Source organism: Rhineura floridana, chromosome 8, assembly GCF_030035675.1.
Source record: "Rhineura floridana isolate rRhiFlo1 chromosome 8, rRhiFlo1.hap2, whole genome shotgun sequence".
NCBI lineage: Eukaryota > Metazoa > Chordata > Lepidosauria > Squamata > Rhineuridae > Rhineura > Rhineura floridana.
In genome coordinates this window covers 68,367,841-68,382,704 of record NC_084487.1, presented here as the reverse complement: position 1 = coordinate 68,382,704, position 14,864 = coordinate 68,367,841, and the positions used below count along the sequence as shown (strand labels likewise).

Sequence of the window (14,864 nt, the reverse complement as noted above, 5' to 3'; positions counted from 1 at the left end):
AAAAAAAGAAACGCACATTGAAACATAATTTTCCTTGTCCAATAACAAAAAAAAACTCATTTGGTGTAACAAAATTCTTCCTATGGCTATACTCAGATTTTTCAAGAAGATCCTTGTATAGAGGACACTGGGCAACACAGTGAAAAATGTCCTCACAGCAGTTTTACAGAACGCACAAAAACACTGATCCAAAGGTAATTTCTTATAGCGGCCATCCAGAAAAGCAGAGGGCATAACATTAAGTCTTACTTCTATAAAGACAATTCTACATGGGGCTAAGGTAATTAACTCAAAATAGTTAGCTTTCTGATGGTCTTCCTTAATACATGGGTACAGCCTAGAAAATCTCAAAGGAGGAACAGCGGGCATGTCAGTCAGAGAAGTTTTCTCATACATAAGAAGCTTTAACTACGATTTGGACATTGACTGGATCTTAATCAGCTCGCTGTCAAGCTCTCTAGCAAGTGTATCATCATCATCATCATCATTATAATATCCCACCCTTCTTCCCAGTAGGAGCCCAGCAACTTGCTTTTTAGAGTTTAAAGGTGACCTATACACTATAGATACCAGGCATGAAGAAGGCAAAATTAACATTGCATTTTGAAAATTTAAGAGCCAGACTTGTATTCTGGCCTGGACAGAAAGCCAACTTTCATGAACATACACAGCAGGAATCCCTTCAAGTAAACCCAGTAATTTCTTTGAAAAGGAATTTTGAGCCTTAATTCAGCTCATAAACTCATTTAACATACAGAAGCCAACTGGACTGAAAGGTAATTGTTACTTGAAGTGGGGCAGTGGCCTCTACTTAAGGGCAGTAGGCTAAGAGGTACAAAGTGGCACATGTAGCTCTGTCCTCCCAATAGAGGGGAATTATGGAGTAAGAGCCCCCTGGCATATATTCCATGATTCCCAGCTTCTTACATATAATCCTTTTTGTGCAATTTTCAGGCGTTCCATTATTCCTTCCATCTCCTCCATCAATTCAAAATTCTACATATGTCTTAAATAAGCATATTACATGAAATCTCAATGGTTTCAGAGTTGGTCCCTACATGTGCAGAATTTCTGAAGCATCTGTGAATCTTAAGAGGATTGAACTAGCATAACTATACTCATATACTATAGGCAGCATGGATTTTTCACATTCCGCAATGTTTAATTGAAAATACCCCCATGCCATTCTAATGCTTCCCATAAGCTCATTTCAAGACAAAAGTTTACAAAACTTATACTCCTGAACTCAGAAACGCTTGCTTAACAACCCACTACATTTTCATGGTGATACACAAAACAGTCAGAGAGAATTAAGAGTTCAAACTATAAAAAGAGAGAGAAAGGAAAACCAGACCCCTTTTGGATTTTTTTCTGTCAGAGTTCTCATAATCTGTTGAAATTAATTAAAAATCAGCCATGTTCACAGAGTACCTGTAATCCTATTACTGACCTTACCCCATACTCTGACCTTCATCTTCTGCAGTTTAAAGGTTTAAAAAATGCCTGGCTGATTTTTAATTAAAGAAATTTAACGTTGAAGTCAATGATAATCACAGGCATGCTCAGTAAGAACCAACTGTCAGTGATCTAAAAGCCAGACTAAGAGCTGTTTGGCTTGGCTAATCAGGTGGCCACACTCACACCAGACATTTATTTGGCAAAAGAAATGCAAGAAGACAATAAGGGATGCTAAAAAAGAATTTGAGGAGCACATTGCTAAGAACATAAAAACCAACAACAAAAAAATCTATAAATACATTCAAAGCAGGAGACCATCTAGGGAGACGATTGGACCCTTGGATGATAAGGGAGTCAAAGGTGTACTAAAGAACGATCAGGAGATTGCAGAGAAGCTAAATGAATTCTTTGCATCTGTCTTCACAGTGGAAGATATAGGGCAGATCCCTGAACCTGAACTAACATTTGCAGGAAGGGATTCTGAGGAACTGAGACAAATAGTGGTAACGAGAGAGGAAGTTCTAAGCTTAATGGACAATATAAAAACTGACAAATCACCGGGCCCGGATGGCATCCACCCGAGAGTTCTCAAAGAACTCAAAGGTGAAATTGCTGATCTGCTAACTAAAATATGTAACTTGTCCCTTGGGTCCTCCTCCGTGCCTGAGGACTGGAAAGTGGCAAATGTAACGCCAATCTTCAAAAAGGGATCCAGAGGGGATCCCGGAAATTACAGGCCAGTTAGCTTAACTTCTGTCCCTGGAAAACTGGTAGAAAGTATGATTAAAGCTAGATTAACTAAGCACATAGAAGAACAAGCCTTGCTGAAGCAGAGCCAGCATGGCTTCTGCAAGGGAAAGTCCTGTCTCAGTAACCTATTAGAATTCTTTGAGAGTGTCAACAAGCATATAGATAGAGGTGATCCAGTGGACATAGTGTACTTAGACTTTCAAAAAGCGTTTGACAAGGTACCTCACCAAAGGCTTCTGAGGAAGCTTAGCAGTCATGGAATAAGAGGAGAGGTCCTCTTGTGGATAAGGAATTGGTTAAGAAGCAGAAAGCAGAGAGTAGGAATAAATGGATGGTTCTCCCAATGGAGGGCTGTAGAAAGTGGAGTCCCTCAAGGATCAGTATTGGGACCTGTACTTTTCAACTTGTTCATTAATGACCTAGAATTTGGAGTGAGCAGTGAAGTGGCCAAGTTTGCTGATGACACTAAATTGTTCAGGGTTGTTAAAACAAAAAGGGATTGCGAAGAGCTCCAAAAAGACCTCTCCAAACTGAGTGAATGGGCAGAAAAATGGCAAATGCAATTCAAGATAAACAAGTGTAAAATTATGCATATTGGAGCAAAAAATCTTAATTTCACATATACGCTCATGGGGTCTGAACTGGCGGTGACCGACCAGGAGAGAGACCTCGGGGTTGTAGTGGACAGCACGATGAAAATGTCGACCCAGTGTGCGGCAGCTGTGAAAAAGGCAAATTCCATGCTAGCGATAATTAGGAAAGGGATTGAAAATAAAACAGCCGATATCATAATGCCGTTGTATAAATCTATGGTGCGGCCGCATTTGGAATACTGTGTACAGTTCTGGTCGCCTCATCTCAAAAAGGATATTATAGAGTTGGAGAAGGTTCAGAAGAGGGCAACCAGAATGATCAAGGGGATGGAGCGACTCCCTTACGAGGAAAGGTTGCAGCATTTGGGGCTTTTTAGTTTAGAGAAAAGACGGGTCAGAGGAGACATGATAGAAGTGTATAAAATTATGCATGGCATTGAGAAAGTGGATAGAGAAAAGTTCTTCTCCCTCTCTCCTAATACTAGAACTCGTGGACATTCAAAGAAGCTGAATGTTGGAAGATTCAGGACAGACAAAAGGAAGTACTTCTTTACTCAGCGCATAGTTAAACTATGGAATTTGCTCCCACAAGATGCAGTAATGGCCACCAGCTTGGATGGCTTTAAAAGAAGATTAGACAAATTCATGGAGGACAGGGCTATCAGTGGCTACTAGCCATGATGGCTGTGGAGTGGGGAAAAACTCTGTGGAGTGGGGAAAACCCTGAAGAACAATGATAGTTAACAGTGTTTTCCTTTTGGAAAAGCCCAGTACCCACCCACCCACTCTCCTTCTCTCCCTCTTCCTCCCTACCCCTCCTCTCCTTCTGTTCCCCTTGCCCCTCCTCCTCCCTCCCTGCCTCTCCTCCAGGTCAGTTTCACCTATCCTAAGCATGATTGTGCAGGAGTAAATCCCACTGAACTCAAACAACATGCAAATGACCAAACCTGCCCTTCCTTTGCCCCTCCCACCCCTCCTACCTTCTCCTCCAATCCCCTTCCCCTCACTTCCTCCTCCCCTCCCTCTTCTCCTCCCCCATGGTCAGTTTTACCTATCCTGAGCATGATTGCATGGGAGTAAATCACAACAAACTCAGTAAGCATGCAAATGATCAGACCTGCCTTTCCCATCCCCCTCTCTCCCCTCCTTCCCCTCTCCTCTCTTCTTCCTCCCATCCTCTCTTCTTCCTCCTTCCCTGCCCACTGCAGTCCCCCCTCCCTCCCTCGTGGTCAGTTTCACCTATCCTATGTATGATTGCACTGGAATAAATCCCACTGAACTCAATAAGCATGCAAATGATCAAACCTGCCCTCCTCCTCCCCTCCCCCTTCTCCCTCTGCTGTTCTTCCTCCTTTCCCTTTCCCTTCCCCTGCCCTTCCTCTTCCTCCCTTCGACATCCTCCATGGTCAGTTTCACCTATCCTAAGCATGATTGCAAGGGAGTAAATCCCATTAGACTCAGTAAGTATGCAAATGATAAGTCCATTCTCAGCAAACTTGCACAGGATGCCATTTCTTAGCTCCCAGATTAAAAAGCAGAGAAATTCACTAACAGGCAATAAAAACCCTTGCTGTTTGAGAACATACCGATAGCCAACAGATATTTCTATCAAACTTTAAAAAGCAGAGAAATTAGGCAGCTATAGTGAATGTACCAGGGAAGCAGGAGAGCTTATACAACTTATACAAAATGCGGCGGCTCGACTACTTACAAATTGTTGTCGCCGGGAGCACATCACTCCAGTGTTGTTCGATCTGCACTGGCTTCCAGTTGTTTTCCGGGCCCAATTCAAGGTGTTGGTAATAACATTTAAATCCCTACACGGTTTCGGCCCAGCTTATCTGATGGAGCGCCTCCAACGCCACCAATTATGCCGCCCGACAAGATCAGCCACACAGGGCCTTCTCTCAGTCCCGCCAACTAAAACAGCTAGGTTGGTGGGGACTAGAGAGAGGGCATTCTCAGTGGCGGCCCCCACTCTCTGGAACTCCCTCCCATATGATCTCCGGCATGCCCCTTCCCTGAACGTATTCCGCCAGGCCTTGAAGACCTGGCTTTTCAGACAGGCCTTCGGGACTTCCGGGGAGGGTTAATCTCTATGACTAATTGCCTATTACTCTGAACTGTCATTGTTTTATAAGTTTTATCGTTTGTATTGTATTATTATGATGTATTTTATTGTAACTGAGTTGTACGTCGCCTAGAGTGGCCACTGGCCAGATAGGCGACACATAAATTAAATTATTATTATTATTATTATCCTCCTCTCTGAGATATTGTACTGCCCTACAAATTGGTCAAAATGCAAATACAATTTGGGTTGGTCTTTCACAGTCCAATCCACTTCCTGTGTAGCTTGGAAGAATTTGGTAAGATGTGCCTCACCATATGCTCAGAGGCATTTTTGCAAATTTGTAGGGCAGTACAATATCTCAGAGAGGGGTCAGGTCTCCTGCTCCCTTGGTGCATTCACTATAGCTGCCCAATTTCTCTGCTTTTTAAAGTTTGATAGTATTATCTGTTGGCTATAGGTACGTTCTCAAACCGCAAGGGTTTTTTGCCTATTAGTGAACATAATTAAACAGAAGTAATATCAGGTCCTGACTGAGATCCAAAGACTCCTATAGCAAGCCACCAAGTCTTAAACATGTAGAGTGGGATTTTCTTGTACTCTAGAAGACTCCATGCTGTATCACAAACTTCTCTCCACTTTGAAAACAGTTTGCCATGTGGCATGAAATCTTGAATACAAAGCTTTCTTGAATAGAAGTTCAATGTTTTCTTGGGCCCACAGAAATAAATGAACATTTCTTTCAATCCTGGCCAATGTGCTTATTTCATTCCTTCTGCTTCAATGCTGATTGGAAGAACCACATCCTATTATTTGGGCAGTGCATTTGCAAAAATGGTAGAGTTGTAACAGCAGATGGTGCTCTAGCATATATTACGATGTATGATCTCTTATATTACATTCATACAAAATGGTTTATTATTCATTTTTCCATGTATGAAAACCTCACTCAGTATTTACAATATTTGTTAACAGTATGGGAACTGGAGTCCAACAATAATATTTAGAGGACCACAGGTTCCCCAACCTCATTTATAATGAGTTATTGTCCCACTTCAGACTAGACATCTGGAAGTTTTGTCCTTAATATCCTTTCTTTGTGTTTAATAAATGTGCATGTCTGATTCCTCTTGCTCTTTTCATCAGGATGTAGATATGATGGATCAGAATGGAATGACTCCTTTAATGTGGGCAGCTTATAGAACACACAGGTAACTTGCTCATTCAAAACCAGACCTGCCTGAAGTTCTTTGTAGTAATCAAATAGAATATAAACTATACAAAATATGTTAATACAGTTTTAGAGTTGGTTAATATTTTTGGTTTCTTTAGTAAAAGAAGCTTTGTTTCTAAGAATTCATGAGAAGAGAAACTGATTCAGCATCACAGGAATGTCATATTGGGATCAACATGTCTATAGCATGGTTTATTGACATATTTTAAGAATATCTTTGTGGCATTATACGAAGTTTGCCCTTCCATCCTTCAAGTTTTCATCTTCAGAGACAGACAAATTTCTAGGTTCAGCCTACCTTCTCCCATTTTTAAAATCTCTCTCTCTCACACACACAATTTTAGATTATTGGGAAGATGGGTTGAAATCTTATTTTGGATCATTGGTTTGTGTCCAATCGTACTCATAGTAAATCCTTGAAATGAATGGACATGACTAATGTAGGTCCATCAGTTGCAGTCAGTTCACTCTGTGTAGAACTTAGTTGGATACAACCCTTTGTGTTTTTTGAATGGTCAAACATTCTTTAGATTGAACTATCACCAGTGTTATCTGTCTTAAGAAAAATAAGGCTTTTGAAAAGGGGCTGTGAACTAATGCTGTTTCCCAAAGATGTCAAATCTTTTGAAGGCTGGTACAACTGCATGCCTTCTATAATCTAGGTGTTCTCCCTCCATCTATCTGTATTAATATCCTAGGTATAGACTGGGCTGTCATTTCTGTAATTTTATTTTGAAATTGTCCCTTGGGCACCTGGGATGAGGAGGGGAAAAATATTGATTCATGCAATACAGATAAAATATCCAGTCCTGTATTAAAATTACTAATGATCTTTTTTACCACTTCTGCGAATTGGTGCTCTCTGTAGAAAAGTCTGTTTTAATTAAGAAAATAAAATAATAATAATTAGTGCTTATTTTATAGAGTTTTTATAGAATGAGCCAGTTCAATGGGAGAAAAGTCCCTTCCCCTCACTCGTTAGTGCTTTAAATACTGGAGAATGAAATATGATTTGTGTTGATCAAATACATTTTCTCCAAGGGGATCAGATCCCCACACAATATGAAGATAATAAGTCCTTGTTTATGTAAATTCATTGCTGCTTTTATTTTGCAGTGTGGACCCCACTCGGTTGCTGCTTACTTTTAATGTTTCAGTGAATCTGGGAGACAAATATCATAAGAACACAGCACTGCACTGGGCAGTACTAGCAGGAAATACCACAGTGATTAGTCTTCTTCTAGAAGCTGGAGCAAATGTTGATGCCCAAAATATCAAGGTAAATTTATCTTTGTTTTAGCAGAAGCCTGCACATTTAGTTAGTTATTTCTAACCCATGTGAGATTCAGAACTTCCTTTCATACACTCTGTGTGAGGTTCTTCTACCAGCACCCTGATCATCCATCCATGGACCCTCTTTTCTCCAAATCCATGCCCACCGCTATTCTTTCCTCTCAGCCCTTTACTGTCTCATGTACATTTCTTCCCATTCCTCTCCCACCCAATACTTACTCTGCCTTTGCTCTTTGAGCTGCCATGGCTCCTGGATTGGGCTAGCCTAGCCCTCTCATCCCTTAGGGCTTTTCTCACTTAGCTCCCTGCCTCCCCAAGCATTTGGACTATTGCTGTTCCTAAAATTATTTGTTTCCTGAATTATAAAATCTGTCAGTTGTGTCCAACATTAGTCATTCTCGGAGTAGACCAAGTGAAATTAATGACCAACTTAAGTCCATTAACTTCATTGGTTCTACTCTGTTGGATACAACCCAGTGTTTAGAACACTGCTTCCCTAAAAACAATTTTAAAATTTTCTACAGCCAACCTTTTTCTTTTAACTACTAGATTTATCTAAAAACAGCTCCTCTTGTCTGGAACATTTGTGTTTTCTCCGAAGTTAAGCAGCAGTAGCCCATGGTGCGTTTCTGCAGACATGCTTTTTATTAGAAAGCAATACAGTAACAAGAAAAAGAAACATTATGGAAGAAAGTGTAACCATGTGCATAAATAAAGTATCTTATTAATGTATTAGAGAAAACTCAAGGTTATCTACATCTGGGCAAATGAGAATTGCAGGGAGAAAAACTGTTTTAGTCCTTGAAATGTTTGGAAGAAAATAAACAAAGGTGGTCAGATACTTTAATTGAAAGCTGCTATTCATAATATTAGTAAAAGGCTGTAGGCAAATACTTTTCAAAGTTTGAGGCAGATATCTTTTGGAAGTAATTGACTGGCCATGTAACCTTGATTGCAGCAGGAAGCTAGATGCTCATCTCTCCTTTTCCAGTCAGTGCAAGAGAAGAACTTGTATATCTTTATGCCTTGTGTTGACTGTGTTGGGGATTAATAGCTCTCTATTTTGTTTGCAAGTCCAGAATTGTAGGTATTCTTTCATGTCTTGTAAGCCCATGCAGTCTTGTTCCTTTTTCCTGTGCTTTTCTTTTTCTTTTCCTTAACAGACCCAGGGTAGAATGAGCTTTGGCATATGAATAATAAGTGTCTGCTGTCACTAAACCTTAATCTTTGTAAGACAGATGGTGCATGTTGGTCCTGTTATGTTGCCTGTTTGTTATAATACCAGTGGGTTGCTACAAAATGTTACCACCTGGTAAGACCACTGGGTTATAGTGATCTAAGGGAATCTGTGGTAGCATTTCCCGTAGGGTACAGGTGAATACTAGTAGCAGCCACCCATCTTTAGATCTATTTGAGATTGCAGAGACTCATCCCATGTTACTTCAAATAGCCCAGAGTGTGAGAAGGAGAAAGAAGCGTGCAGGAGATTGAAAGAGAGGGTTTTCTTTTATTTTTTCCTTTGAGTCATGTGAAGGGGTGGGGGGGGAGGAGCAAAGATGGAGGAGGAGAGGGATTCATCATTGCATTTCCTCAGCTGAGAAGGTTGTCTGCAGAGCTTGTTGCTACTTTTGGATGTATAATTCTTTGGGATGTATAAAAAGCATACCCATCCTACAAGAAAACTCAGATATCTTTTAGCGCAGAATTGGGTTTATCCAATATGAAGAAAGCTTGCTTTGACACTGGAAGTGGGGAAAGGGGTGATATCCTGTCTCTTGAACTGTTAGTTGTTGTGAGCTGCTCTTGACTTCTCTTAGAGCATTGTGGGTTCAAAAAGTGCCCCAATGAAGTGACAAATCGGCCACATTTGATCATATCTCAGCTTTGAATGAGTCTTTTACCCGCACGTACTGTCCCTTCGTACCTCCCGTTATGGTGCGAGCAATCAAATCAGGAACCTTCTAACTAGCCATAGTTTCCCACTTTGTCCAAACTGAAAAATCATAGTTACCAGCAGGCCCTCCCTTAGCATGTGCGGGGCTCGGGGCAAAAGCATTGTTGCTCCCCCCCCACAGCATGTGCGGGGCCCGGGGCAAAAGCATTGTTGCCCCCCACACACATTTGCTCCAGGTCACCGTCTTGGTCTTGGCCGAGTCACCGTAGGTGCGCAGGCACCAGTCCTGGAACTGCCGGCCCAGCTCGCGGACGGTCCCCAGGGCGGCTACCACTCACTGACCGCAGCAGTGGCGGCGGTGGCTTTGGCATGGCAGGCGGGCAGGTGAGCGAGCCCCTGTCCCAGGTGAAGAGAAAGAGAGCGAGCAAGCGCTGAGCCCTGCCTGGCGTGGCGAAGGCAAGGAGGCAGAGAGGGAGAAGCCGGCTGGTGAGCAGATTGCCAAGTGCGGGTGGCCCCCAAAATGTGGGGCCCGGGGCAACTGCCCCACTTTCCGGTGCCTGGGGGGGCTCTGGTTACCAGTTTCAGAACAAGTCCGGATGTTAAACCAACTTAAGGGTGTTCACCAACTGCAAGTTTCAGTTCGGATCCTTATTTGGTGCTTTGGAAAACTGCCTGTTTCATTCTGAAGCACTTCCATAGTCTGTTCAATTCAGACTGAAGTCCAAGGATGAATCCACTTTGGAAACATGAAGCTTTGTGCTTCACTATTATGGGAAAATATAAAAATAACTTAACTTTTTGCCTTTGGGCAGAATTGGATGTGAAATTTTTAGGTGAAGTACTCCCTCTAGAGCACAGATAAAGCCTACCAAATTATAAGCAAATGGATCCAATGGTTTTTGTGTTGGGCATAGTTAAATTTTATTTATTTTTAAAAATTAAGTAAGTTATACATAACTTATGGGATGACTGCTGCCAAATTTCAGAAGGATACCTGCAGTGGTCTTCCTGACAGAGTAGCCTTTGAACTTTTGGGGTGGTTAAACAGGATTTACTCAGTCTCTGCTACTGTTTTGAGGGCATTCTTTATGTAAATAGCAGGTATGAAAAAGGTGTCCCTAGGTAATAACCTACTAAATTGCAGGTAAATAGATCCGGGGGTTTTGTACTAGACACATTTTAAAGTTGACTATTTGAGGCTGGGGGAGGCTAGAAAGGATTCAATTTTTTATGTATTGTTTGTGGGCACTGATTCAGTGGCATTACATAATGCACGCATGCACACACAAAAAGCAAAGGGTGGCATTCGGTGCTATTCCTACTCAGAGTAGACCCACTGAAGTTAATAGCCATGACTAATTTGGGTTCATTTGAGTGAGTGAGTGGGACTATAGTGATTTTAGGAGTAGGCTGGCATGGGCATTGGAAACTCTCATCCTGTGAACCCATATTTTTCCACCTCATATCCTCCATTGTTGCTGACTAAGCTACAGGAGGATGTTTGGGGAGTGGGGTTGAGAGTCTGCCCTGTGCATCACTTGTCCTTCCTGACTGAATTATTGGCATCTGCCTAGTGTTGCCTGTGCAGGTGCATTTTAAAGTTGCTGGTGATGTAATGCCTTGGAACCTTCCTCTTTTCAGCTGCTTCATACAATGCAGGTAGATGGCATAGTTGGGATCTGCAGCCAACTCTGAAGTGATCCCATGCTCTGCCACTTCTGTGGGGACCCAGAATCTATTGTGTTGGGGGGGCGCTCCACAGGATGAGTAGTGGGGGTATAGGAAGCAGAATTGCTGGTGGTTGTTCCATCTCCTCCCTGGCACTACCAGCATGCTGCTGCCTCTTCTGAGAGATCTATGAGTAGGAACTATGAAGAGAGATATTGAAGGTATCTTCAGCTAAACTATCAGCTACTTCTGACATCTCCTGTGGGTATCATCCTCAAGCTCCACATCTAACAATCTGATATTGCCAGCTTGAACCAGAGGAACAGCCAATGGCAAAGATCTTACTCCTGTTCTACAAAAAGAGAACTCCTGATGGTGGTAGTAGTTGGACTCAACTTGCTCCCAGTAGTAGTACTGCCAGCCCTGCTGCTGCATCTCATCACTACTCCTGTCTGTGACAGTGGAGGCACGTTTGAGTTTGATGGTGGAAGAATGTAAAATGGCCAATCTGCCGCCAACAGCTTTGCCATTGCTGACACCTGTACCCTGGGGATACCCTGTGGTTTGCTGCCAGCACCATGCAATGTGCTTCAACATCAGACACAATAATGGGCTTTTAACAATCGTGTTGTGACTGTGTAATTGATTATGATTATAATAATACGTTTATATTGTATGTTGCACTAACTGCAATAGTGTGTGTATTTTAGAAATAGCCACTCTAACGAATAGACTACTGATAAATAAAATTAAAAAATCACTTGAGACAGACTGAAAGTGAAAACACAACTGAGTGGTGAGAAGTTCCGTAATACACTCTAACGACTTACAGACAGGTGTGTGTGTCTGTGTCTGTGTAAAAGTGTGTGACAGCTGCACACATAAAGACACTAAGAAATAATATTAGAAACACTAGGGGGTGCACACAGACTGATCAATAAACTATTTAGTCTAAATAATAAAATAAATTAGTATTTATTAAAGAGAAAAAAAGGCACCTGAGATCTAGAACTATTCTAAGGAGTAGGCAGGAGATAAGGCTCAATCTAAAATAAGAGGTGGGAAACAGGCCTGATGGCCAGATGTGGCCCTCCAGGCCTCTTTGTTCAGCCCTCAGGGCTCTCCCAGGCCATGCCCTTTTGCCTGGCTGCAATGTGTTCTTGAACTGTGATAACTCCTATTGCTTGCCTAAATGGAGAGGGATGCGTGCATAGCACCTCTCAATTTTTTGTGGTTAGATTTTATTGCATTTAACAAAACATGTACAGTATACTGCTTAACTGTAAATAAAATATTGGGGTTTCAAAGAACATAAAATATACATTGAAAGGTTAGGCTACTGTACAAAGGTTAGTCTAAACCAACTTCAAATTGTGGTTTAATATCCTTTCTTGTCTTGAAGCTGATAATTAGAGGCTTCCTGATTTGATTGTTCGTACCATGAAGGGAGGAACAAAGGGGCTGTCTGTGTAAGTAAAATCCTCATTTATGTCTTGGCTTATTAAGCTGAAATATGATCATCCAAACCAAGCCCTTCAGTGAAAGATTTTATCCTTACTTTTTTTTTTTAGTAATCCAGTGTTTAGTAATCAATAGTCATAACCCCTCATGGATACATGCAAGTAAAAACATATTTTAAGCCCACTAAAAATGTTGTCAGTCAACACAGTTTGAAATCAAATGTCAGAATTACAAAATTCCTTCATGAAAATATAGGAATTCCTCTGTAGAAATTCTCTTTTTAGTGTCATGCTATCATCTGAAGCATGCAATATCATTTGAGTTATCTTCATAGTTCAGGAAATCATCTCCCTTTGAGCTCTGAGAGTGTTCTTTCTTAATGATAGTTACCTAACATGCAGTAACGGTAACATGGTTTTGTCCTATTCCCAATTTATCTCTTAAAAAGTTCACTCAACTTTGATTTCAAAGAGGCAAACAGACCACATAGCTCCCTGCCAACTCTGAATACACACACTGAGGAAAGCTTGATGTCTAGGAGGATTTGGGCAACTCTGGGAGTCGTAATAGCTCCATCTCCCAACTTCCCAAAGGTGGTAACAGTGCTTTTCCTGGCTGTGGGCTACTTACCTGATGGGCTGCTCAGAGCCACCTGTCAATCAAATCCCACTTGGATCAAGAAACCTTAAAACTGGAATGTTGCCAACATTCCATCATCCACCACTCCCTTCTGATGATCCAAGTTGCTGTGTTACTTGTGAGGAAGACCCTAGCTTTGTGTGAGTATACAATGTTTTCTTTATTTCCTTAGAACACCGTTCTCTCTTTTCTTTGTCATTTTACCCCTCATCCTAAATAAACTTCTTAAAATTGGCTGTTGGGGTTGTTTTGTGTGTTTATGCCAGATTGAAAGGGATATTTTTCTCACATACCTAGACCATTTGGCTTTGCATTGCATGGGGTATTGGGGAATTCAACAGAGAAAAGCAAACTACCTTACGCTCTGGTGAGGAATCGATGAAAACAGTACTCTCTACCTCCCCAAATAAGTATTCACCTTCTAAGCTTTCAGGAACATAATTTAGATTAGATTGGGTTGATATGGGGCAAACCAAATAGTAGTTGTTAGTTTTAGCATGATTTGTCTATACATATGGCCGGGTACTTTGGTCAATGTATAATAGAAGGAAGCCTACACAGTAGCACAACACAGTATCAGATCATACTCAGGGAATTGTGGCGCACCCTTAGAGAGGAGTAATCACATTTGTGTAAACTTTGTGGAGTATTACTTTATTTTCAGCTGTGTATCATGACACAGCTGAACAGTGAAATTGTATGGATAAAGTTACTGCCATTCTTTTAAGGGAATTTTTTTGTTGTTGCTGATTCTTGAAAAGAGTGATAGGTTTTATAATAAATTGTGTCCCTAACATATGGAAATATTTGTTTTTCCTGGAACTTTTCCTGTGGGACACTTTTTTATATCTGCCAGCTAACTTAAAAATAAAGGTCTTACTCTTTGGATGGTGAGACTCTTTGGATGGTGAGTGCTGCATCACTCCAGTAACTTAAAATTCATTTTGTATAGGCAGTATTGTGCTTTTGTTAGAAACTGGGGCATCAAAGTGAACAGAAGCATTCTACCTCTTAAAAAACCTAATATGAAAGCTGTCTTAGTATGATATAAGTACAGATATAATTTTATTTCCTTTTAACTTGGTTATTGTGCTTAAGGAAAAACCCCCAAGAAAAATAATAGAACGATAGGCATACTGATAGTGAATGCATTACAGGGGTGGCATTAAAGAGCTTGCTATGTCAAAATGCAAATAAACACTTTTGAAGCTAATATTATGAAACTTTTTATGTAAGATTCAGTTATTTATTTATTAAATTTATTTATTTATTAAATTTATTAGTCGCCCATCTGGCTGGTTGTCCAGCCACTCTGGGCGACGTACAAGATAAAACAATACATTAAAACATTAAAATTTAAAACCATAATCAGTAAAAAACCTAACCCACCCCAAAAGCCTGCCTGAAGAGCCAGGTCTTCAAGGCCCGGCGGAAGCTTATCATAGAAGGGGCATCAATTGCTGTATCAATTGCTATGATACAGAACACAGTACGTATTTATAATTAATATATGGTGGTCTTTTCCTGGAATATATAAAAAGGAAAAGCAAACATCTACTTCTCACTTTGTTTTTATAACAACTCTAATACAGTTATCCCCGTGGAATTATTGTGATTTAAGAATCACTTCATTGCAGTTGGTGATTGGTATGGTTTCTCTCTCTTTCTCATAACTATATATCAGTAGCATTGGGTATTGTTTCTCCAGATGTGGTGATTTATCCACAGGTATTTTAGTGCAAAGGGCCAGTTAAAGATAACCCCCACAATGAGTGGCTCAGGGGTTACATGCCCTGCCACCTG

The 14,864-nt window shown here is 41.0% G+C and overlaps 1 protein-coding gene across 6 annotated transcripts in view; it reads left to right on the top strand.

Moving 5' to 3' along the window:
- The window catches only part of ZDHHC17 (zinc finger DHHC-type palmitoyltransferase 17), a 119,051-nt gene that overhangs the window by 53,759 nt on the left and 50,428 nt on the right, over positions 1 to 14,864 (top strand). For all 6 annotated transcript variants that reach the window (XM_061639695.1, XM_061639694.1, XM_061639696.1 and 3 more), the window contains exons 6-7: positions 6,019 to 6,083; positions 7,223 to 7,385. In XM_061639695.1, the coding sequence (XP_061495679.1) occupies positions 6,019 to 6,083; positions 7,223 to 7,385 (228 nt within the window). The remainder of the gene's footprint in view (positions 1 to 6,018; positions 6,084 to 7,222; positions 7,386 to 14,864) is intronic.